Below are 23,400 nucleotides of genomic sequence, written 5' to 3'. Positions count from 1 at the left end.
TTCCAAGTGAGGGGTGGTTGCAACTCTACAGCCCCGTTCGTCTCTCCTCACTGTCAAAGCTGCTGAGATCCCAGACTCGACACTTGAAAGAAACCCATGTCTGTGAAGCACTTGTGGACCATTCAAGATTGTGGAGGAATCACTCAAGAGAAGGAGATAGGTGATGGGATTAGCTTCTGATGGTTTCTATTTTATTGAATGTCTAATAGGGCAAGAATTTGAAAAACGAGAATGTTTGTCATGCAGGAGGACCTGGGAAGGAGATAACACATTTGCAGGGATAAAGATTGGGATTCAGTTGGGAGGAGTAACTGAGGAAAGGGGTCACTCAAAATATTTTGTATTTTAGGTCCTTTTTCTATTGAGGAGGAATGGATTATCAAAGCCTTAACATTAAATTGTATTGTGTCAGGTGAATTGCTATGGTTTGAATGTGGTGTGTCCCCCTCCCAAACAAACATTGAATTTTTTTTTTTTTTTTTTTGAGACGGAGTCTCGCTCTGTTGCCCAGGCTGGAGTGCAGTGGTGCGATCTTGGCTCACTGCAAGCTCTGCCTCCTGGGTTCAAGAGATTCTCCTGCCTCAGCCTCCCGAGTAGCTGGGATTACAGATGTTCGTCACCACACCTGGCTAATTTTTGTATTTTTAATAGAGATGTGGTTTCACTATGTTGGCTAGGCTGGTCTCAAACTCCCGACCTCAGGTGATCCACCCACCTCGGCCTCCCAAAGTGCTGGGATTAGAGGTGTGAGCCACTGAACCCAGCCTCACATTGAGGTTTAATTGCCATTGTAACAGTATAAAGATGTGGGACCTTTATGAGGTGATTAGGCAATGAGGACTCTGCCCTCATGAATGGATTAATGCTGTTATCATGGGAGTGGATTCCTTATAAAGGGACACGTTCAGCACCCCCTTGCTCTCTCTCTCACCTTCCGCCATATGATGATGGGGCACAAAGGCCATCATCAGATGTTGGCCCCTTGTTCTTGGACTTCCCAACCTCCAGAGCAGTAAAAAAATAAATCACTGTTCTTTACAAATGGCCCAGTCTCAGATATTCTGTTACAGCAGTACAAAATGAACTAAGTCATGAAACCTAAGATTTACATGATTTACAGCAGTGGTCCGCAACCTTTTGGCAGCAGGGGCTGGTTTTGTGGAAGACAATTTTTCCACAGACCCGGGGGGCAGGGGGCAAAGATAGTTTTGGGATGAAACTGTTCCACCTCGTATTATCAGGCATTACTTAGATTCTTATAAGGAGCATGCAGCCTAGATCCCTTGCATGTGTAGTTCACAATAGGGTTCACACTCCTATGAGAATCTAATGACAGGAGGCGGAGCTCAGGTGGTAATACTTGCTCACCTGCCACTCACCTACTGCTGTGGGGCCTACTGCCCAACAGGCCACAGACCAGTACCACTCCATGGCCTGGGGATCGGGGACCCCTGGTTTAGGGAATTAAAAAGATGGAATTTAACATTTAGCTCAGTAAGAGCACATCTCTTAAGCCAAAGTAAGGCAATTATCCATGTGGTTCAGGCAAAAGTTCTATACAGTTTTAAACAAATGGAGAGATTTTCTGGTTGCAAATTAGAGACAACTTTTCTCTCAGAGCCCAAAGGGTCACAAAAATTAGAATAATTAGGCTAGAAGGCCTCTTAGTGACATTTTTTTTTTCTGGTTGAAGAATACTATGAAGTATTTTTCTAATGCACAGCATACTTTTAGTCTTATGTTGAACAAAAATAATAAACCCTCAAAAACCATGACTCACTTGGCTGCCTTAGTAGTAAAGCATATCTTGTCTTACTAGGGTCCCTTTAAAATGAGATGAAAGGGACTAGGAAAGGAATAAGAATATTGTGGCATTCTTTCCAGAGTAATTTTGTTGAAGTCTCATCAGAGTTTTTAATTTTCCCACAATGTATATTTTAACACTTAAAAGTACATTAGAAAAATTGCAGAATCACTTTAATTCAATACTTTTATTTTTAGAACACTTAAAAAATATTTTTCAAATACACTTGATAAATAATTTAATAAATATAACATAAATAAATATAAGTTAGTTCAGATGCTTTCATGATTACCAAGTTATATAAATAAATATTTTAAAATAAGTTATGCTTACATGTTTGTTTCCACAAACACTTTGGTACAGAAATAGCTTATAAATATTTGCCCTTCTATTAAAGTGAATGAAAAACACTTTCAGGATGGACATTTTCCCTTCTTAGCAATTCATTCATGAAAACTTAAAAACAATTTACCACAGTAAATGTCAAAAATACTTGATCAGAGGTATCATGTGGATGTAATAGTCCCATCCTTCTTTCCCCCTCCCTAGTTCTTAATCCACATCCTATCAAAGTTTCCTCATTTCAAAGTTTTATAAAAATGACAACGGTTTGGAGGGACCTCACTTTTTAGGAAGCATTCAGATAGCTCATCACTCTATCAATAGTCACTGCCCGAATTCTGAAAGCATGAAGAAGTATGCAGAGCTTGATTTTAGTTTTATAAAAATCCAGTTCTTCAAGGGAGGATTTTTGTGGCACAGTCTCACTGTTGAAATTCAGGGCCTAGGAGAATGAACAGTAAGCATGACTTACATGGTATTCCAAAATTCAAATATTCATTCATAAAAATGAGTGAAGCCAGTACATGTCTCAGAGCCTGTAACTCAGTCCCTTATGCCACTCCTAAACCCAATCCAAATCTACTCTCAGCCAGATCACCAGGCAGAACCTGAGAAAAGAAATACTCATTTTCCAAGCACATGCATCTTCAATGAGCTCTGAAAAGACCCTTAAAACTATTTAGAAAAACTCATCAGTGGGAGTTGTGCCTTAGAAAGAAACAGTTCCTTTAAAATGACATCTGCTGCAATATCTAATTAATTTTATATATGTTACATTAAAAAGCCCACTTCTGTTTAGCACAGGGAGGTGATGGATTGCTATTGATCAGAACTCACTATCAGTAACAGGCCTGTTTACTGAAGACATGCCATTTGTGTCAGATAAACCTGGCAATGAATTTCCAAAGTTTAGCACTTTGATTTGATAACAGAATATAAAACCTTACATTTGCACCCTTGATGAATAAATACTTTCATATCTTCCTCATAAAAAGTCTAAAAGAAAGCTAGAATAAAGTCACTCCATTTTATACTGGAGGAAACTGAGGCACAGAGGGGTTAAGTGACTTGGGAATAGTTGTCTGGTTACTGGTAGAATTGATTCTAGCACCCAAATCACCCAACTCTTGGTCCTAAAAATGAAATAGCAACTACAGCTCTCTAGATGCTAACATTCTTTGATACTTGGATGAAGCTCATTGCCTTTCAAACAAGAAATCTGGCACATGCACACACACACACACACACACACACGAAAAGAATAAAAGTAAAACAATTACTTTTCAATGATTTCTGCCACCATATTTTTATCCCATGTCCTCGTCACCAAAGCAGTCACCCTCGCTTATATAAATATTTGTTTTATATTAGCATCTGTGTTATGGTGATTCAGAACATAACAAAGCAAGTTCTTTCCTATGAATAACATTATAGATGCCCCAGATGATAGGTCATTCTTTTATTTGGTTCACATTTTGGTTCACAATGGGTCATAATCAGGCACCAATCTTGCTTGTTTCCCAGCAATATTTGCAGATATGCAAACTGGCCCCTTGCATGCACATCCTGGAGCACGTCCTGGAGCCTTTAGAGGTGAGTGAGAAGGTAAGTGTAGTGAAATCCTCTTGAAGGATTTTAAGAGGCAGAGCCTCATACAAGTGGTTTAACTCTCCTAAGGTTTGGTTCCCTCCTTTGTGCAGATCCCATATGGTTGTTTTGAGGCTGACATAAGAAAATGCACAAAAACATTTGCCGAGTGTGGGGGATACCACAGAGTGAATACTTTGGAGTCTGCTTTTCATAATGTGATCTGCTCACATTTGTGCTCCCTATAGACGGCACCCTCAAGGCTGTCTTCTTGAAAATGTAGGTCTGTCAGGCCTTTAAAAGGCCTCCAGACCTCTTTTTATACCTCTTTATCAAAGACCCTGGCTGGGTATCTTTAGCATGAAAAAGGTGCTCTCACTGATAGAATGAAGTCTTACCTGCATCAGCTCGTCAATAACTGCCAGCATGTTTTGATCTAGAAAGATCTGCCTCTTAGGATCCATCAGAAGCTTTGCATTCATGGTCTTGAACTCCACCTGGTACATCTTCAAGTCTTCATAAATACTACTAAGGCACAGGGCCTGGGTGACATGACAAGATGGGAAGTATCCATTGAGATGGGCTAAAAACATTGCCCCCATTGCATTTGAGGAAAGAGCTGTGTGTCTTACCATCATAAAAGAGGTCTTTCTGGAGGCCAGGCAACTCCCATTCTAGAGGAAAAAATAATCAGACATCAGTGATATGAATTCATCATACAGGCTGAAACTTTTCATTTTTTGACTTACAGTTATGAAAGAGGTCTCTCTGGAATTTAGGCAACTCTCATTCTAGAGGGGAAAAAATCATATATCAAAGTATTCTTAGTATAAATCTTTCTGACTTTTCAGGTCAAATTTTTTTTATTATGGTAAAAACACATATCATAATATTTAGCATCTGAACTATTTTTAAGTGTTAAGTGTATTCACATTGTTGCAAAAAAAACCATTTTTTAAAAATAATTTTTCTCCCAAATCTAACTTCTGAAGTAGGACCAGTTAAAATCCCATAATGATGGATACCAGAAACGTGAATTTTTAGAAGCAGGTGAGATTTGATGCACAGTTTTTAACCACACTGCATGCTCTGGGAGGAAAATCCTTTATACCTTGGTTAATTCCAATGGTAAACAGGCCTCCACTGTGCTGGTTTTATCTTTTGTGATATCTTCATGATCAATCTCTTCAGAAGTGCAAGGGTAAAATTCTAGAGTTTGTCTGGCCTATAAAAAATGAAGGAGAAACTCAGTTTATAACATTGATAATGCACCTGGCACCCCACAAGGCTGGTAAGCCAGGGTGCCAGGCAGGCTCCGGCTGGCTGCCCTTGACCTCTGTCACTTTGACTTGCAGGAAATTCTGGTTCTTCATAATACAAAAGAAAATAGATTCCTTACATTCTGTCTCTCACCCTCCTCTCCTTAAGCTTGGGGCATGTTTCTCTGGATGACATATTTTTTCATTATGTAAACACAATAAATCATGTCAACAGCCTGTGCTAACCAGCCTCCACACCTCACTGTGACACTTGCTTCTGGTGAAAATTGTTTCTTCTTTTGCTAAAGTGACTGTATTCTATGAATACCTATTTCAAGTATAACTTCTAAAGGGGGAACTGTTAAGGTCACAGCTTGATGGATATAACAAACATGCAAACCCTTAAGACAAGCTGAGATTTAATTTGCAGTGCACACACGCACACACATACACAGAGATGTCATCTTAGTGTGTTGGAAAGCACCGTTGGGTAAAATTATGAAATGTATCTTAGGAAGTAAAGGACTGTATGATTGAAGATTACGATCATTTTTCCATTCAACAGCCTAATGGGTGGCAGGCACTCCATTAGGTACTAAGAACATGACAGAGAAGAGGACCATGTATACCCTCCTGGACTGCAAGTTTAGCTGCTGAGACAGACAAGTGCCCAAATGACCAGGAGGCATCAGTAGGTGAGACATGGTGAGAAGGGCATGAAGCTTCTGAGGAGGGGCAGGAAGGGAAGCAAAGCTTCCTAGAGATGGGACACCCGCATTAAGAGGAGTAAAGTGTCGACAATGGAGGAGGGAAATTTCAGACAGAGCTAACAGCATGAGCCAAGAAGCAAGGCCTGAAAATTCAGAATACGTTTGGGCACAAGTAGTAAAATCCCTTTCTGTGGTAGCTAGACCAATTCTCCACCTCCAAAGACATCCACCTCCCAATCCCTGGAACCCGGTAATGAGCTATGTGACCTGCCAAAGAGGAATGAAGGTGCAGATGACATTCAATTTGCTAATCAGCTGATCTAAGAGTAGAGAGATGATCCTGGATTATCTGGGTGAATCCAGTGTAAGCAGTATCCTCAAAAGTAGAAGCGGGTAGAAGGTCAGTCCAGAGGGAGCAGCATGAGAAAGACTCAACCAGACATTGCTGGTATGGACAATGGAAGGGGCCACAAGTCAAGGAATGTGGGCAGCCTCTAGACCTGACAAAGCAAGGCAACAGATTCTCCCCAAGAGCCTCCAGAAAGGGCTACAGCTCTGCTGACACATTGATTTTAGCCCAGTAGGACCCATTTTGGACTTCTGATGCCCAGAGCTGTAAGATAATAAATTTGTGTCATTTAAACCCACTACATTTGTGACAGCAGCAGTAGGAAATGAATACACTATTCCCAGAGGTGTTTAAACAGACCTGGGCAACTCCACTATTCTGAGCAGGTTATAAAGAGTTAGATTTGGAGGTGTGAGTCCAGTGTTGTTCTTCAGATCTTTTCAAGAGAAGCTAGAATTTTGAAATCTTAATTGAAATGTTTGGTTTTTGAATGGCATCAAACTAAAAAATAAACATATAGCCCAAATTCTACAAACCTGTGCGCTGGATATGGCCGGTGAATCACTTGCATCTACCTCCTTTGTTTTCTACTGCAGCAAATTTGGCAAATGATGTACAAAACATTAAATTGATTTCTATAATCTTTTGACCCTTAGGACTATATCTGGGAGTAGGGGTGTCAGCTTTTGCACAAAAAACATCTATATGAATTGGAGCACCTAAAAGTTACCCATTTTGAACCTTTCTTCGGGAAACAAAGCAGTTTTCACTTGAGCCCCCTGTCAAATTAAGATTAATTGAATTGTGAGGAGCAATGCACAGCACATTATGAAAGACTGAAAGGGGAAAGGAGCCCTTTAAGAAGGCTTGGTGGCATTGAGCTTATTTTAAGATATTCCTAAGGCAACAAGCTAGAAAATACTCAAGAAAAAATTCCTAGAGAGCAGAAAGGCAGAGGACATCTTTTAAAACACTAGCCTTTAGCCTTTGCAGCAGTAGCTACTGGAGCAGTTTTTAACAGCAATGTTTTTTACATTAAAATATGAAACCTAAAAGAACGAAGCTGTAAATAAAATTAGGTAACTCTTCCCTAGAAAATGAAGGCTGCATGTGCACTGTCATAGTCCTCCCTGAGATGTGTTGCTCCAAGAAGGAACTGTGTCACCAAGTAGAAGCTGGTGGGCAGCAGGAGGGACAAGGCTATTTCATCTTTGTACCCCTGCCCCCCAACACAGAGTATGCACCCAAGTAACTATTTCCGGGATTGATCAGTGGTGTGGTGCCAGAGAAACCATGTGGACCTGACACAATTCTATCTCTGTTGGCAGGCTACAGGAACACTGCAAATATCCACTTTACTCAGTGTAGACATAGCCAAAACCAACATCATTATAATTTATTACTACTCTTGCTTTCTCTGGAGACACAATTTCACTAGGACTCTTTAACACTTGGGCCATTTGTAAAGTTCCCTCTCCTGCTGTTGACAGCTGCTAATGAACTTCCACAATTTCTCTGCAGTTCCATCAGGTACCAGAGGGGAGGATCAGAGGCCCCTTCCTCAGGGAGGGTGCAGGTCCACAGTGGAGAGGACAGGAAAGGCTCACCTTCTGGAGCATGTTGCTGACGGCCCTCAGCAGGTTTTGGGAGTGGTGAAGGCATGGGAACATTCCTGGGTCTGGGGTGGCCACGGGGAGGTTTCTGGCCAAACTGAGGTGGTCCAGGAGGACCAGGGTAGCCACAAGGAGGAGGCCTGGAAGGAAGAGGAGCAGGTGGAGGAGCTTCAGCCTGGATGGCCTGCCTGCACCACCTTCCCTCCATTCTGGCCACCTTCACCCATCCATTCCTGCTTGGCACCCACCTCCCTCAACCCATTTCCAACACTTTTCCTTCAACACCTGAGAGATGACTCGAGTTATTACAAAGCGCCACTCTATTCTAGGGCTAGAAGCCAGCTCCCTGTGAGGGTCTAGAGATGAGCTTGGACAAGGGTGTTGAACCCAACACTCACCCAGAGAAAGCCTACATGTTTTTGATCAGGGAAACCCAGACCAGGTGGTGAAGTGGCTGAGTCAGACTTGGGACCCAGTGTTTTAAAAACAGTGGAGTGAGAAAGCCTGACTTTTTTTGTTTTTTTAAGACGGAGTCTCACTCTGTGGCCCAGGTGGGAGTGCAGTGGCACGATTTCGGCTCACTGCAACCTCCACCTCCGAGTTCAAGCAATTTTCCCTGCCTTAGACTCCCGAGTAGATGGGATTACAGGCACTCACCACCACACTCGGCTAATTTGTGTATTTGTTAGTAGAGACGGGGTTTCACCATGTTGGTCAGGCTGGTCTTGAACTCCTGACCTCAGGAGATCTGTCCGCCTTGGCCTCCCAAAGTGCTGGGATTACAGGCGTGAGCCATTGCACCCGGCCAAGCCTGACTTTAGAACTGGCTAGGATCTGCCTTCTGTTTGTAGCTGAGGGACCCTAGGCAGGAAAGCAGGAAATCTCCCACGCTGGGCCTCAGTTTCTCCTCTACGAAGTGGGCATAATGATAGCTCATCAGGCTGTTTCGAGATGAAAAGAGACATGCCCTATTTAGCGCATGGTGAGACCCCTATTCTTATTCTTCTTTGCAGGAGACGGCTGCTGCTGTTCCAGTCTCTCCTTAGGCAGACTTGAGTTTCTACCCACTCTTCCCAAGCAGCCGCCCCTCCGCACCCGAGCGAGCCAGAGACCTGGCCGGCTGAGTACTCACTGCGCGCTGGACACATGCTGAGCCGGCACTGCAGGGACACTGGGCGAGCCGCTGGATGCAGACCTGTGGCCGCGGCAGGTGAGGGCGGTGGCTGGGAGGCTGACCCAGGGGGCCACATTTTTATAATTGTCCCGAGGCGCGGCAGGACTTTCCCGGGACTCTGGTCTCTTGCTTTCTGTCTCTTTCTGTGTCTCTCTCTACATCAGCTTCTCGGTGACACGTGCGGTGCGGCCGGCCCGCGGGGCTTGCGGCGCTTTCGGATTAACTCCCGGGGTGCCCGGCCGCAGCCGTTCCGGGACGGCCCCGCCGCCTCCAGCTCGGCCCAAAATGAAAGCGAAATGTTCGCAGTTACTGCGCGGGGTCCACAGGCGGGCGGGACACCCCGCCCACCACCCTGGGTCCCCGGCCTTAGCCGGACGCCCCGTGTCTAAGCTACCCCGCCCCGCAGCTGTGCAGCGCCCCCTGCCGACGTAGAGAGAGGAGTGCCTCCCACTTTGCATGTCCTGCGTAGGGATGGGCCCTAACCACGACCTCCAGCCTAGTACTGGAAGGGGTAGGCAAATCATTCACTCATCATCGTTCCTTTAGATGGCTCACTAGATGCCAGGCCGACGTTGCACCAGGTGCAGGACACCCAGGGAGAACAGGACCCTTGGGGCATTGCCACACTAAATCAGACTCAAGGCGTTTTGTTCACAGGTCTTTTCTGAAACCTGAAAAGGGATGAGAGCTGGCTGACTCTGCAATTATTACTCTTGTAGAGAATCCAGTTTAACGATGGGATGAATACACAGAGTCCTGGGAGGAAAGACCTAGAGAAAGAGCCCACGCTCAGCCGGAGCAAAGGGGTCCAGGAGTCAGCAAAGGCTCCCGGGAGCAGGCAGGGGCCCCAACCTGAGTGTTAAAAACAAGCAGGCATTAGACCGCTTCCAGCGGGAGGGCACGCAGGGTCTAGCCAGGGGAAACAGGGATCAGAAGCGCAGTCATGAAGGGTTGAGGGAGGTGGGGGTCTAGGTGTCCTTGCAGGGTGTGAGGCTGGAGAGCTGGATGGGGCCGTGCCATGAGGGCAGGGGATGCCATACTAAGGAGTGTACTTTCTGTGCTGAGAGTAGTGGGGAGTCTTCCTGGGTTTTAGGCGGGAGATGTGGCAGAATTTGCATGATGGGGGGATCCCTTCAGCCACAGCATGAAGGATGGATCCAGGGGTCAGGAGTAGAGCAGAGGGAAGAGTTGACAAGGTGTGGCCAAGTCCTTATTCAGTATGGAGAACACAGGGTGGGCAGGAGGGACTCTCAGAGGGCCTGTGGGCCAAGACTTGGTAGCTCCTCAGGTGAGCGTGAGAGGAAGGCCCTGAGAATGGGGAATGGAGATTGTTCTAGCTTTACAGGGATTACTGTATAAGAGGACTGAGTTTGGAGGAGATGGTGAGAAGTTCCATTTTGGATGTGCTGGGTTTGAGGTTCCTGTGGGACTTTTTAGTTCAGTTGTTTTTCCCACAGGCATTAGTCACCCTAGGCGTGGGTAGTGGGGAGGATGTGTTTGATCTCTGACTTGGAGCTTCCAAAGGGCCTGACTACACCCAGGCCCCAGGACCTAATAACTGGAGCTGCCTTCTGGGTGGCTCATCTGCTCGAAGCTGATGAAGCACGGCTGTAGGGAGTTTTAGGTGTGTGTAAAATAAGAGAAATGGTTGATCTCTAAGGCCCCTTCTAATGCTGCTGTCTGTGAATTCCCCCATGGGATACAGAGTAATCCATTGTCAGAAACAATTGCGTTTAGCAGTTTGTGTAGAGCAAATGACAGGTGCAGAGCTGTGTTGTGGCCACAGGGGTTTAGTGTGGAGTTAAATGTACTTAAAGTCAGGATGAAGACAAGTGTATCACAACTGAGCTGTTTCTCCCCTGGAAGGGCCATCTCCTATAGAAAAGTAATTTCTGTTGCTTAGATGAGCACAGGGCCACTGTTAAAAATGGATTATTGGCTACCAGACACAGTTTCTAACTTACATTTTTGTGAAATAGTTTCCTGATGTGCTCCATGTCCTCTAGCTAAGATGAAATGAAAACCTTCTTCTAGGAATACATGATTTTTCTGTAAGCGACAGTCTTTGCTCACAATCACTACTTCACAGTGTGTAGCATTGTCGTGGAGGTCTCGGCCAATGCTATAAGGAAAGAAAAAGAAATGAGAGCTTTAAACATTGGAAAAGAAAAGGTAAAACTGTCACTTTTTACAGTTGATATACAAAAAGAAAAAAATTAATAGACTATTAGAACTAAGAAGAGAATTTAACAACATCATGCAATACACGTATCAACTTTAAAAAAATCAACCGATTTTCTTTGTATCTGCAACAATCCATCAGAAAATATAATAAAAACAAGATGACATGCATAGAAGCTGCCAAACTATAAAGTAACTGACTGTGGATACAGAGGCAGTATAATGGCTAAGAGTATGGACTAAACTATGTTAATCCAGGTTCTGCTACTTACTTGCTGTGTGTTCTTAGGTGAGTTATTTATCTGTCTGGGCTCAGTTTCCTCATCTGTTAAATGATGATAATAAAAGTACCTACAGTATAGAGTTATTATGATTATTACATGAGCTTGGATAACTACAGAATAGTGTTTGGAGAAAAATTTTAAAGTTCAGTCAAGAATATAGTGTGATTTAATTAAATAATTCTATACCCTTGGGTGGAAGGTTTCTCTATATAGAAAGCTTAAGTCTCTTTTCGTTAATTCACATGCTCAATGTAATTCCAATACAAGCTACAAATAAATTTTCTCAGAAACTTAATAATAAACCTACTCTAAAATACAGATGTAATAACAAAATCTATGACTAAGTTAAAAAAATTTTTTTTGAGACATGGTTTTACTGTATCACCCAGGCTGGAGTGTAGTGGTGGCACAGTCACAGCTCACTGCAGCCTTGACCTCCTGGGCTAAAGTGATCCTCCCACTTCAGCCTCCTGAGTAGCTTGGACCACAGGCAACACCATCATGTCCAGCTAATTTTTATTTTTGTATTTTGTAGAGACGGAGTCTAGTTTTGTTGCCTAGGCTGGTCTCAAACTCCTGGGCTCAAGTGATCCACCCACCTTGGCCTCCCAAAGTGCTGGGATTACAGGAGTGAGCCGCTGTTCCTGGCCTTAAGTAAAAATGCTAAAGGAATAATGAAAAGGGGGACTAACCCTATCACATATGGACATAATTTAAAGCCATAGAAATTAAATTAGTGATCTTTGCAACAGATCAGGCATACGGACCATTGAAACAGAGTAGAGAAATTATAGATAGATTTGTATATTTGGGTATTAAGTATAAGATAATACAGATGATTTCCTGATTAATGAAGAAAACATGCAATATTTAGTAGAAAATACTCAATGGGCTGGGCATAATGGCTCACACCTGTAATCCCAGCACTTTGGGAGGTCAAGGCAGGAGAATTGCTTGAGGTCAGTAGTTCAAGGCCAGCCTGAGCAAAAACTCCCTACAAAAAATTTTTTTAAAAAGAGAAAATGTTCAACGTATGATGAAAAATAAAACTGGACTCCAATCTAAAACAACAGAGGTGAATCCATTTGGAAGTGAATTAAAGACCAAATGTGAAAAGTAAAATTGTTACAGTAGTAGAAGAAAATATAGAGGACTGTCTTTGTCACTTAGAAGTGGGAAGGACTTTTTTAAAACTTCTAAAGCTCCAAACCATAAGGCAAAATACTTATCAATTGGATTACATAAAAATTAAGATTTCTGTTGTACACATTTCCTCTATGCATGAACCAAATGAACAGACAGCTGACAGATTGGGAGAAGATATTTTTCAGTGTCTAAAACCAATATTTTCAATGTCTAAAAACAAGGAACTCTTGTAAGTCAGCAAGAAAAAGACAGAAACACTAGTAAAAAAATGCGTAAAGCTCATGAATAAGCAATTTAAAGAGAAGAAACACCAAAGACTAATGAGCATACCTGGAGGCTCAGTTGTATCAGAAAATGCAAATGAAAAAAAGAATGAGATATCTCTTTACACCTCTTAGACTGACAAGTTGAGAACACTGGATACTGGTAAGTGTTGGGAAAATGGGGGACTACAGGATCTATTATATCACACCATGCCAGTAGGCTGACATGGCTGTTTTGAAGGGTATTCTGGCATTCCTTGGCCAGATTAAGTATATTCACACCCATGACCCAGCTGTTAACCCTGGGTGTATATCCCATGGAGATTCTCATACAGGTCCACAAAGGAACATGTATGAGGATGTTCATTAAGTCATTGTTTGTAGTGATGGGGAACTGGAGGCAATGTAGCTGCTCATTACTGGGGGAGTGGGTGAGTGGAATGTAGGGATCCACTTCATGGAGTATTCTACGGCAGTTAGAAGTAATAGACTAGATGTACATGCAGTAACATGGATATGTATTAAAAATATAATACTGAGTAAAAACAGGAAAACAGAGTAAGATCTCTCTCTATAATGTATAAGTAGACAATTAAAACTCTTTGGGGCTGGGCACAGTGGCTCATGCCTGTAATCCAAGCACTTTGGGAAGCCAAGGAAAGTGGATTGCTTGAACCCAGGAATTTGAGACCAGCCTGGGCAACATAAGGAGACCCCATCTCCACAAAAAATACAAAAATTAGTCAGGCATGGTGGCGCATGCCTGTACTCCCACCTACCAAGTAGGCTGAGGTGGGAGGATCACCTGAGCCCGGGAGGTCAAGGCTATAGTGAGCCATGATTGTGTCACTGTACTCTAACCTGGGCAACAGAGTGAGACCCTGTCTCACTTAAAAGAAAAGAAAAAGGAAAGAAAGTAAAAGAAAAAAATGAGGGGGCTCAGATTTGTTTTTGGAATTCAAAATGCTTGGAATTTAGAAAAGGAAGAGGTGGCATCGCATAATCAAGCATAATAGTTCCACAGCAAAACATAGGAATAGTTACACTGAGTGGTTAAAGAACCCCAAGTAACCCCTTGTCGCTTCAGTCAGATTTCGCTGTTAAGAATTTAAGAGAAAACTTCTGGTGTCCAGAGCTGTGTAAGTTTAAGAATTGTGAGTAAGTGATTGCGGAACTCTATTGACTTAAATGAGAATGATATATTCAAAATAGTACACATTATACAAAGACACAGACAAAAGGATATATGTTAAATACATTAGTAGGATAGATCCCACTGGGGAGTGAGGGGAATGAGAATGAGGACTAGTGATAATGAAAATATATAAATACATTTAGATATTTGTATTTGATGGGGACAAATAACATCATGGATTAAAGAATATGGTCCACTCCATCCTCTTCATCAGAAGTCCTTTGTCCAAAAGACAGATAGACACCTTCTGTAAGCAGATGACTCAAGGTCATTGTTTGCAAACTTCAATTGCTATTTGGTACATTCAGGTAGTTTTTTTGTTTTGTTTTGTTTTGTTTTCGAGACGGAGTCTCACTCTGTCGCCCAGGCTGGAGTGCAGTGGCTCAATCTTGGCTCACTGCAAGCTTTGCCTCCCAGGTTCATGCCATTCTCCTGCCTCAGCCTCCCGAGCAGCTGGGACTACAGGCGCCTGCCACCACACCTGGCTAATTTTTTTGTATTTTTAGTAGAGACAGGGTTTCACTGTGTTACCCAGGTTGGTCTTTATCTCCTGACCTCGTGATCTGCCTGCCTTGGCCTCCCAAAGTGCTGGGAATTCAGGTAGCTTTTATTGTTAGTTATTCCTTTCCCATTCGGTTTGAGCTATGAGTCAATCAGGCATCTTTCATCACTGAGAGACAAGGGTCTTTTCAAAAACTTGACAGAATATATTAAAGGTCTATTTCTGTGGTTCTCAGTTGGAGATGGCCTTGCTCCCCAGGGGACACTTGGCAATGTGTGGAGACATTTTGAGTTGTCATAATTGGAGGAAGGGGGTTGCCACTGGCATCTAGTGGGTAGAAGAATGTTGCTAAATGCTGCTGAACATCCTACGGTACACAGGATAGCCCCTCACCCGCCCATCCGCCCCCCCCAGACAAATAATTTTGTGATTCGAAGTATCAGTAGTGCTGGAAGAGAAACCCTGGCTGATTTGAGTAGATAGCTCGATATGCCTGTCTTCATTGTTATTCTCCCTGACAAGTAGACAAGGTCAGAGTCATAGGCCCCGAGCAGAAGATTTGGAACTATATCTTTGGTGCCATAATTTAGGGTGGCAGCTCATCCTCAGATGAAGTGAGATCCCAAAGAGGCTTGTGATCAGTTGAGACCGTAAATTTGCATGTGTAGGTCAGCACTGTAAACGCTATTTTCCTTCATAAAATAGCAAGGTCTCTGCTGTCAGTTTTCCTGCGGCTCTTGTCCATAAATGTCATTCAACTTGAGCATAAATCAGCTGGCGCCCACATGGCATCAATCTGGGCTCCAATCCTGAGCTTCAATCCTGAAAGGTGGCCTGTCAGGGTAAGAAGCAGAGCTCTGTGTTCCTTGTTGAACACCAACCCCCAGTGTTACATGCTGAGGAACTTGGTTCTATGGAGCTTTTTCTTCTTTGCTGAAATATCTGAGCAGCAGGGGGAGAAATAGTAAGTGAGCGGAGCCAGAAAGGCTATAGCACTAAAGGAACTTTGGGTCTACGATCAAAAGACCTAATTTCTAGCCTCTTTCTGCTACTTGGTACCTATGTAAGCTGGGGCAAGCCACTGCCTTTCCTAATTTTCATATCAGCAAAATGGAGATGGTAATCTTTTGTTGTGCTAGTTTTGTCATGCAGATCAATTATACAGTGAACAGGTAAGAATTTTGTGAAGTGGTAGAATGTCAACAATATTAGATATCATTCTACAGTGAGTGATAGTGAAATATAGTTATTAATTTTAGATTAAGACACACATACAGTTTCTTCCAAAACTATTTCTTTGCTCTCTTTGAAACATTAAGTGGCAACTTCTCAATAGCGGTGGAGGGGAGTCCTAAATATTCATGACACAGTGTCTGTAGGGAACATCCATGAGCCATCTATCCTGTTTTTGAAAGACTTCAAAAATCTTGACAACGGGCTTCAAGAAAAAAAATCCAGAAAGGTGTCATTTATTACTTATTGATGCTCCAGAATAAAGATTGTATGAATACTTTTGCAAACTTTTCTGCATCTTGAGACAGTTTAGCAACTTATCTGAATATGATACAACACCCGGGCATTGTAGTCTCATGAATAATTAAGATCATCTGATGCCCAGACATTATAAAGAGAAAAAAGGATAAATTTGACTGTAAAAATCAAATATTTTGATTTGTTGTCTATAGGAATTTTGAGTTGTCTATAGGAATATTATAGACAACTTTTAAAGAGAAATCATAACCCAGAAAAAACATTACATGAATATGTAACAAACCAAGAGCTAATGTCACTATGTAAATGCAAAAGTCAATAAGAAAAAGGCCAATAATTCAATTCAAAACTGGGCAAAGGATATGAACAGACAGCTCAGAGAAAAAGATACACAAATTACTTATAAACACACGAAAAATACTCAGCTGCACTGATAATTGAATAAATGCAAATAAAAATAATAGATATAATTTTTAACCTGTAGTTTGCAAAGCTAAAATTTGATAGTTTGTAAAGTGTGTAAGGGTATGTGGAAATGTGTAATCTAGTGAAATCTATTTGGAGGGATAGTTGGCAATAGCTATCAAAATTAAAAATGCACATACACTTGTTCAGCAATTCTACTTCTAGTAATTTATCCTATAAAACTATTTGCATGTATGCATAAAGACTTATTTCCATTAAAAATATCATTTTTAGTATCAAAAAACTTGAAATGCTTCCAATGTCTCATTAGCAGGAAACCATTTAAATAAAACATGACTCATCTTTTCAAGGGACTATTATGCAACTATCAAAAAGATTGAGGCAGATTTATATATGTGACAGGAAAAATCTTCATTACTTGAAAAGTCGTGCAAAATCAAGGTTCAGACTAGTGTATAATATGCTTCTATTTGTACAGAGAAAAAAGTATATTCATGTACAGACACACATAGATACAGGTATAGTATAGATATAAATCTATGCTTCTAAGAGTAGTGGCCATTGCCTCTAAAGAAGTAGATTGAGTTTTTGAAGTAGGAGGAAAACCTGACTTTTATTGAATATGCTCTGTACTTTTTGAATTATTTAACATACAAATGTATTATAGCTTCATTTATTTTTGTTTTGTTTTTATTTGTATTTTAACTGCTAAGACAGCTGCTGCAGCCATTCTGACAGCTTTTGAGCAGAGAATTTCCTCTATGTAGCAGCATTCTTGCAGGATTTACCATATGAACATCAAACATTGAGTATGTAAGTGGATTAACTCTCTACCCTCAAGTCAGGGGCTTTGTGTCTGACTCTATCTATCCATTCATCTTTTCATCCATCCATCCATCTATCCATCCATCCATCCATCCATCCACCCACCCACTCATTTGTCTTCTCCCTCTGATTTGTAAGTATTCTGCATGTGTACTATGCACATTTAAATTTAGAATACCATTTTAACTCTATTATGTGTACCAATATAATTTAACTGGCTAGAATTTTTCTGCCCCATGGCCTTGTAAAGTGGAAAAGCTATGGGCTTTGCAGTTCAGGCTAAAATCAGTTTCCATCCCTTTCTAGCTGTGTGATCTTGGTCATTTCCTTCATGTTTCTAAACTTCTATAAAATAGGGAGAAATACACCTGCCTGGTGGGGTTGTTGGGAGGAGCTATTGAGATACTGTATACACAGTGAGATAGAGGGTAGAGCAGTGTAACACAAGTATCATTGCCCCAGCAGGCTGCCAGTTTCCTTTCATGGCATTGATCTCTAAACAGTGACTACTAGGGCTTTAAATAATCCTTCAAGGGTCCATCACATGCCCTCTTTGGTGAGTGTTAGTAATACTATGATGGTATTTGGGCTCCTAATGTGGAAGAAAACAGAATATTCCTAGTCAAGGTCATTTTTTTTTCTCTTTATGAAATGAAAATTTCTCAACATGAGACTTGAAAAGCAGGCTGCTGGCACTAGCTTTTTAAAGTGCCCAAACAGCCATTTTTATTGTTTTATACAGTCATTATTCATGTTTGGCTTCCAGTGTTTATCTCTTTTTTTCTTTTTCTTTTCCTTTTCTTTTTAGAGACTTTTCACTCTGTTGCCCAGGCTGGAGTGCAATGGTGTGATCATAGCTCACTATAGCCTGGAACTCCTGGGCTCAAGCTATCCTCCCACCTTTAGCCTCCTGATAGCTGGGGCTACAGGTGTGTGCCATCATGCCTGGATAATTAAAAAAAAATTTTTGTAGATATAGGATCTCACTATATTGCCAAGGCTGGTCTCAAATTCCTGGGCTCAAGTGATTTTCCCACTTCAGCCTCCCAACAGTGTTTTTCATTCATTTCACTTGTATATGCTCTTCCATCAGTGATAATGTTTCTTCTGCCTCAAGAACAAATGCCTTTAGACTTTTTAAAAGCACAAGTCTGCTGACAACAAATTCCCTCACCTTTTGTTTGTCTGAAAATATTTTTACTTTGCCTTAATTTTTGAAATATATTTTTGTTTGGCAGTTATTTTCTTTCATCACTTTAAAGATGACATCACAATGCCTTCTGGCTTCCATTGTTTCTGTTAAGAAGTTAGCCATCAGTCTTACTGTTGCTTCTTTGAGGTAATTTGTTTGTTTAGGACGATTATCTGACTGCTTTTAGAATTTTCTTTTTGTCTGTTATTCCCCTCTAGCAATTTACTTATTACATTTCTATGTGTATTTTTTTGTATTTATCCTGCTTGAGATTTGTAGCATTTATTGAATCTATAGCTTGATACCTTTAAATCAGCTTTGGAAAATTCTTTGCCATTACCTCTTCAAATGTTGCACCTATTGCTCCCAACTCAATTTCACTTTCCTACCCTTCTGGAGCTCTAATTACACGTCAGACCTTTTCCTGTTTTTATGGTATTGCCTATATATTTTTTCTTTTTAAAAATACTTGGGTGCTTCCATAGGGATATTTTCTACCAACCAATCTTCTAGGTCACTAATACTTTCTTCACCTGTGTTTAAACTATTGTCAAATTTATTTATTGAAGTTTTAATTTCAGTTGTTGTATTTTACAGTTTCATAATTTTCACCTTTTTTAAAAAAACACTTAGATTTCAATTCTCTGGTGAAATTCTCCATTTTGTCATCTGTTTTCTTAAACATATTAATCAGTGTTATTTTATATTCTGTATCTGACAATTTTAGCATCTGGATAATCTGCATGTCTGTTTCTATTGTGTATTTTTAAATCTCTTTTTCCTGTCTTTGTACACCTATAATTTTAAATTGAATTCTGGACATTCTATAGGAAAAACTGCAGAGGCTCTCTATGATGTTAGTTTCTGTCAGGCGGTCAGAATAAAGCAGAACACTTTAAACCAATCAGGAAATAAGCTGATTTGAACCTGAGTTGCAATGCTTATGAAGGCTGATTTATGTCTGTGTAGTGTTACTTTTAGGATGTAATTCTATTAATTCCTGCTACAAGCAGGAGGTGCTTACCATGGCCCCTCTGCTTTGGTGGACTCTGAACTCCAGTGTTTATTTACCCGGCACTATGAGACTGACACCAGCTCTGTTTCATTTCTCAGTCTCTTAGCAGCCACTTTTTGTTTTGCCTCTCTAACTCTTGGCCTGTTCTGGGTCTGCTCACAGTTCCAGTTGCAAAGTTGAGCCCTCAGAGTGATTATGACAACCGATGATATCCTCCTTTCATACATAATATACTGCCCTTGGTGCTAGATGGGCTGTGAGGGACATAGACTAATAATAATAATAACAACCCGTGGTGTAGGCATTGCAATTATCACCCACATTTTTACGGCTGAGGAAACCGAGGAACAGAGACGCTAAGTCAGTCACTGAAAGTCATATAGCTAGTAAATAGCAGTGCTGGGATTTGAATCCATGTGGTCCGAGTCTTGAAGCTATTTTCTTAATAGAAAGGTAGACCTTCAAACAAGTTTTTATTGTTGAGAAGGCTAGATGGCATCTTTCCCGTCTCCCTCCAAATCTGTAACAAACAATGAGAAACATGAGAAACAAAAACAAGAGCCCTTTATACCATAGCATCTTTCAGGAACTCACAGAAGTATTCTTCATTTGTGTACCCTGCACGCCTTGCATAGAACTAGGCACATGGAGATTCAAAATACAATGTTTTGATTGGGTGGGTGTGGTGGCTCACACCTGTAATTCCAGCACTTTGGGAGGCTAAGGCAGGCAGATCACGAGGTCAGGAGATCGAGACCATCCTGGCTAACACGGTGAAACCCTGCCTCTACTAAAAATACAAAAAATTAGCCAGGCGTGGTGGCGGGTGCCTGTAGTCCCAGCTACTTGGGAGGCTGAGGCAGGAGAATGGCATGAACCCGGGAGGCAGAGCTTGCAGTGAGCCCAGATCACGCCACTGCACTCCAGCCTGGGCAACAGAGTGAGACTCCGTCTCAAAAAAACAAAAACCAAACAACAACAACAAAAAGTTTTGATTTCCAGAGCTTAGGTCTGAAGTTGTATTTTACCACTTGTTCCTGGTGCTTTTCCTGTGTTACCGCAAGAGTTAAGCAACACGTATGTGAAAATAAAATGTAGGATTGCATAGTACAGACCAAGGAGGTAGTTTGGGGGCAAAGTCTAGTCTGTGCTTTGTTTGTCAAACTGTGATCCTTACTGCAGCATGAAGGAGGGGGTACCTTTTTCTTATTCAGATTCCTGGCAACTCTAAGATAGAATTTTTCCCTAATCCATCTCACTGGACTAGTTTCCTATCTTTTCAGGCAGAAAAAGTTGGCTGAGAAGACAGTCTAAGCCCAGCTGTTTATTATTACATATCTCGGTTTATTTGGTGACCCGCATGGGAAATTTACAGATTTGATGACACTGAACTTAAAGAGAAGGAAAATAGGACAGGAAAACACTGGGCATATTTGTATTTCTGACGGGTGCAAATCTGTTGAAGCAGTTTTCTGTTCCCAAATGCTTCCTTCAGTGTCAGACTGAAGGTTTTTTTATTTAGTAGATTCCCAGAGAAGAAACTCCAGAAGAAAGCAGCAGCTAGGACCTTTTATAATATCCTACAATTTCATTTCCCCTGTTGTTTTTACATCATGAAATGCCCCAGTGTTTAAAGACACAAATTTACCCAATGTCAAAAAACTCCGAAGAGTTTAGAAGAACAAATTCTGTGTATTTATCCCCCTGGTAGTAATATCCTTTTAGGCAATGGACACAGAACAATTTTGAGTGGTTTCTCTCCAGAAGCTGAATACTAATGTTCCCATGCCTAATAAATATGTAGTTTATAAAAAGATTAAGCAAATGTATGCTCATAAAGCAATAGAAAATAATCTACTTGGTATTTAAATAGAGCTAAACCAATTTAATGCAATTGTTTCAGGGCATCCATCTGACAAACAGCTTTCTATAAGTGATTCTGTTTATCTTGGGATCATCTCAACCAAAAATTCTGGGAACAACCAAACAAAAAATTGACTGAATTTACACAAAATTCCAGAAAGACTTCCAAATTAATTGCAAAGGCTTTTCTTAGTTAAACTTCTCAAGGACATTTTTTAAAGGCTTATAATTTAGATCTCTTCTGGGGGTGCTGAGGACCAGACTGTGGCAGATTGATGCCTGTGAGGTCTGCTTATGATGATTAATAATGAAGCTATTTATGTGGACTTCACCTTTTTCTGAAAAAAACTCATTTTCCAGGTTGGAGCCGTTTCCCCTTAAATAAATTTGTTTCTCTTGGAATAATAAGGAAATATATGCCATTGTTAAAATAATATGTTGAGGGCAGAAAACACCTTTCTGAAGATCCTTTTTACTTCCAGTGGTAACCAAATAGGCTATTATTTTTAGAATACTGAGATCTCTTGTGTGGATAGGGTAGTTGAGTGACTTCAGCTATTAAGCAGTTTTATTAAACAGGGAAACTTGGTACTTTTTCCAACTGCGTTTAGGGGATTTTGCACCCAAATATTACCCTGTCCAGGAGTGATTTGGGGAAGAGTGATATTACTGGTTACTGGTAACAGTTGCTAACATTTATTGACTATATATGTGTTATTTGCCAGAGACTGTACTAGACAATTTTACATTATTGCTTTATTTAATTCTCATAGGAACCCTGTGAGCTGGATATTATTACTACCCCTGTATTATAGACAAGGAAACTGGACGTTGGCAAGGTTAAATAACTTTCCTAAGATAGTAAAGCTGGGATATGAACCCAGCATATTTTTGCTGCCCTCTTAAAATATAATGGGGGGTGAGAGGGCTGCTTGAGGGTAGGAGAGCCTAAATTAATACCACCTTTTTGAAAAGCAGTTTTGAAGTACTTATCAAAATTTTGTAAAATTAGCATACATTTTCATCAACTAATTCCACTTCTAGGGCTCCAGTTTTAAGGCATTAATCAGAGATTTGGACAATGATTATGTTCAAGAATGCCTACCGCAACATTATTTACAAGACTTTACAATAGAGGAAAGAAAACATACTGTTTTCCTTTTTCCTCTCACACTCAACACAGAACACTTCTGTGACCACATTTATGATTCCCCCCACTCCCCTGCCAAAACCAAGCAATTCTCCAACAGACACCAACTGGGTATGCTATAATTCAATTCTGAGGCTATCTACCTAGAGACAGTGTTAGATCCTACAGGTCTAGGGCTGAGTCCAGTAAGATTGCCCCCTCTCCAGGTGCCAAACACAAGTCCAGGCCACCCCTACTTCAAACTGACTGGCTACAAATTGAGGTTCCCATCACCCCCTCCTTGGGTTCCATAATTTGCTGGACCAGCTCACAGAACCCAGGGAAATGCTTAATTATATTTACTGTTTTATTATAAAGTATATGACAAAGGATACAGATGAACAGCCAGGTGAAGGGATGGATAGGGCAAGGTTTAGTGGGGCATGGAGCTTCCATGCCCTCTCTAGTCATGCACTCTCCCAGCACCTCCACATGTACAGCTTATCAAATCTTATTGTCCAAGAGTTTTTATAGAACTTGATCTCCAGTAACTCCTTCTTTCCTAGAGGTTGTTGGGTGGGCCTGAAAGATCCAACTTTTGGAAAAGTAGGGTAGATATGGGGAAGCCTTGATTATAATGCTAAGGACTTTCATTTGTTTGATAACCAGTTGCCCTCTGTTTTGGAAGCTGACTGTGAGAGGGGAGAATCTGAGGGCAAGGACCAGAGAGCAGGCTTTGACCCAATTATGCCGGAGGTTGCAAATTTTTTTGGTGAAAATCAGACCTTGGTGATGACCTTGAGCAGTAGGATATAAATAACTCCCACAAGTTTAGCATTCCAATAATGGAACACTAGGCATAAATAAAAGATTGGCTAGACAGACAGGATCAAAGAGAGGGGCTTTGATCAGGAGGTATCTTTAGGCTCAGCATTGGACTGGATATTTACAGGTGTGTTAGTGCGGATGAAATGCACAAACGCAAAGGAAACTCTGAAGATTTAAGCCTGAGTGGTCAGGAGGGTGATGATGCCATTTAGTGGCTTAGGG

General features: G+C 41.2%; 1 protein-coding gene across 2 annotated transcripts; it reads right to left on the bottom strand.

Annotated features, from left to right (window-relative positions):
- Positions 1-1,953: 1,953 nt before the first annotated feature.
- IL12A (interleukin 12A) lies at positions 1,954-10,960 on the bottom strand. Of its 2 annotated transcripts, XM_016942243.4 has the most exons (7): positions 8,797-10,960; positions 7,659-7,804; positions 4,845-4,958; positions 4,483-4,524; positions 4,366-4,407; positions 4,132-4,275; positions 1,954-2,588 (listed from the first exon to the last, which is right to left on the bottom strand). In XM_016942243.4, the coding sequence occupies exons 1-7, from the start codon at positions 8,912-8,914 to the stop codon at positions 2,433-2,435; spliced, it is 762 nt and encodes a 253-aa protein (XP_016797732.1). In that variant the 5' UTR covers positions 8,915-10,960; the 3' UTR covers positions 1,954-2,432. The 2 variants fall into 2 exon arrangements, with proteins under 2 accessions (XP_016797732.1, XP_016797733.1); XM_016942244.4 differs by lacking the exon at positions 4,483-4,524 and having other exon boundaries at positions 8,797-9,248.
- Between the last annotated feature and the right edge of the window lie 12,440 nt (positions 10,961-23,400).

This window comes from Pan troglodytes, chromosome 2 (genome assembly GCF_028858775.2).
Source record: "Pan troglodytes isolate AG18354 chromosome 2, NHGRI_mPanTro3-v2.0_pri, whole genome shotgun sequence".
NCBI classification, from domain to species: Eukaryota; Metazoa; Chordata; class Mammalia; order Primates; family Hominidae; genus Pan; species Pan troglodytes.
This window is presented reverse-complemented; position numbering and strand designations above follow the sequence as displayed.

What these genes read in the sequence shown, in the direction of transcription:
- IL12A (XM_016942243.4), bottom strand. Translation starts at nt 8,914, where the DNA reads ATGTGGCCCCCTGGGTCAGCCTCCCAGCCACCGCCCTCACCTGCCGCG. An exon ending in CAGCATGTGTCCAGCGCGCA is followed by an intron (nt 7,805 to 8,796) that starts GTGAGTACTCAG and finishes TCTTCCTTCCAG; the next exon opens with GCCTCCTCCTTGTGGCTACC. An exon ending in TACCATTGGAATTAACCAAG is followed by an intron (nt 4,525 to 4,844) that starts GTATAAAGGATT and finishes TTTCCCCTCTAG; the next exon opens with AATGAGAGTTGCCTAAATTC.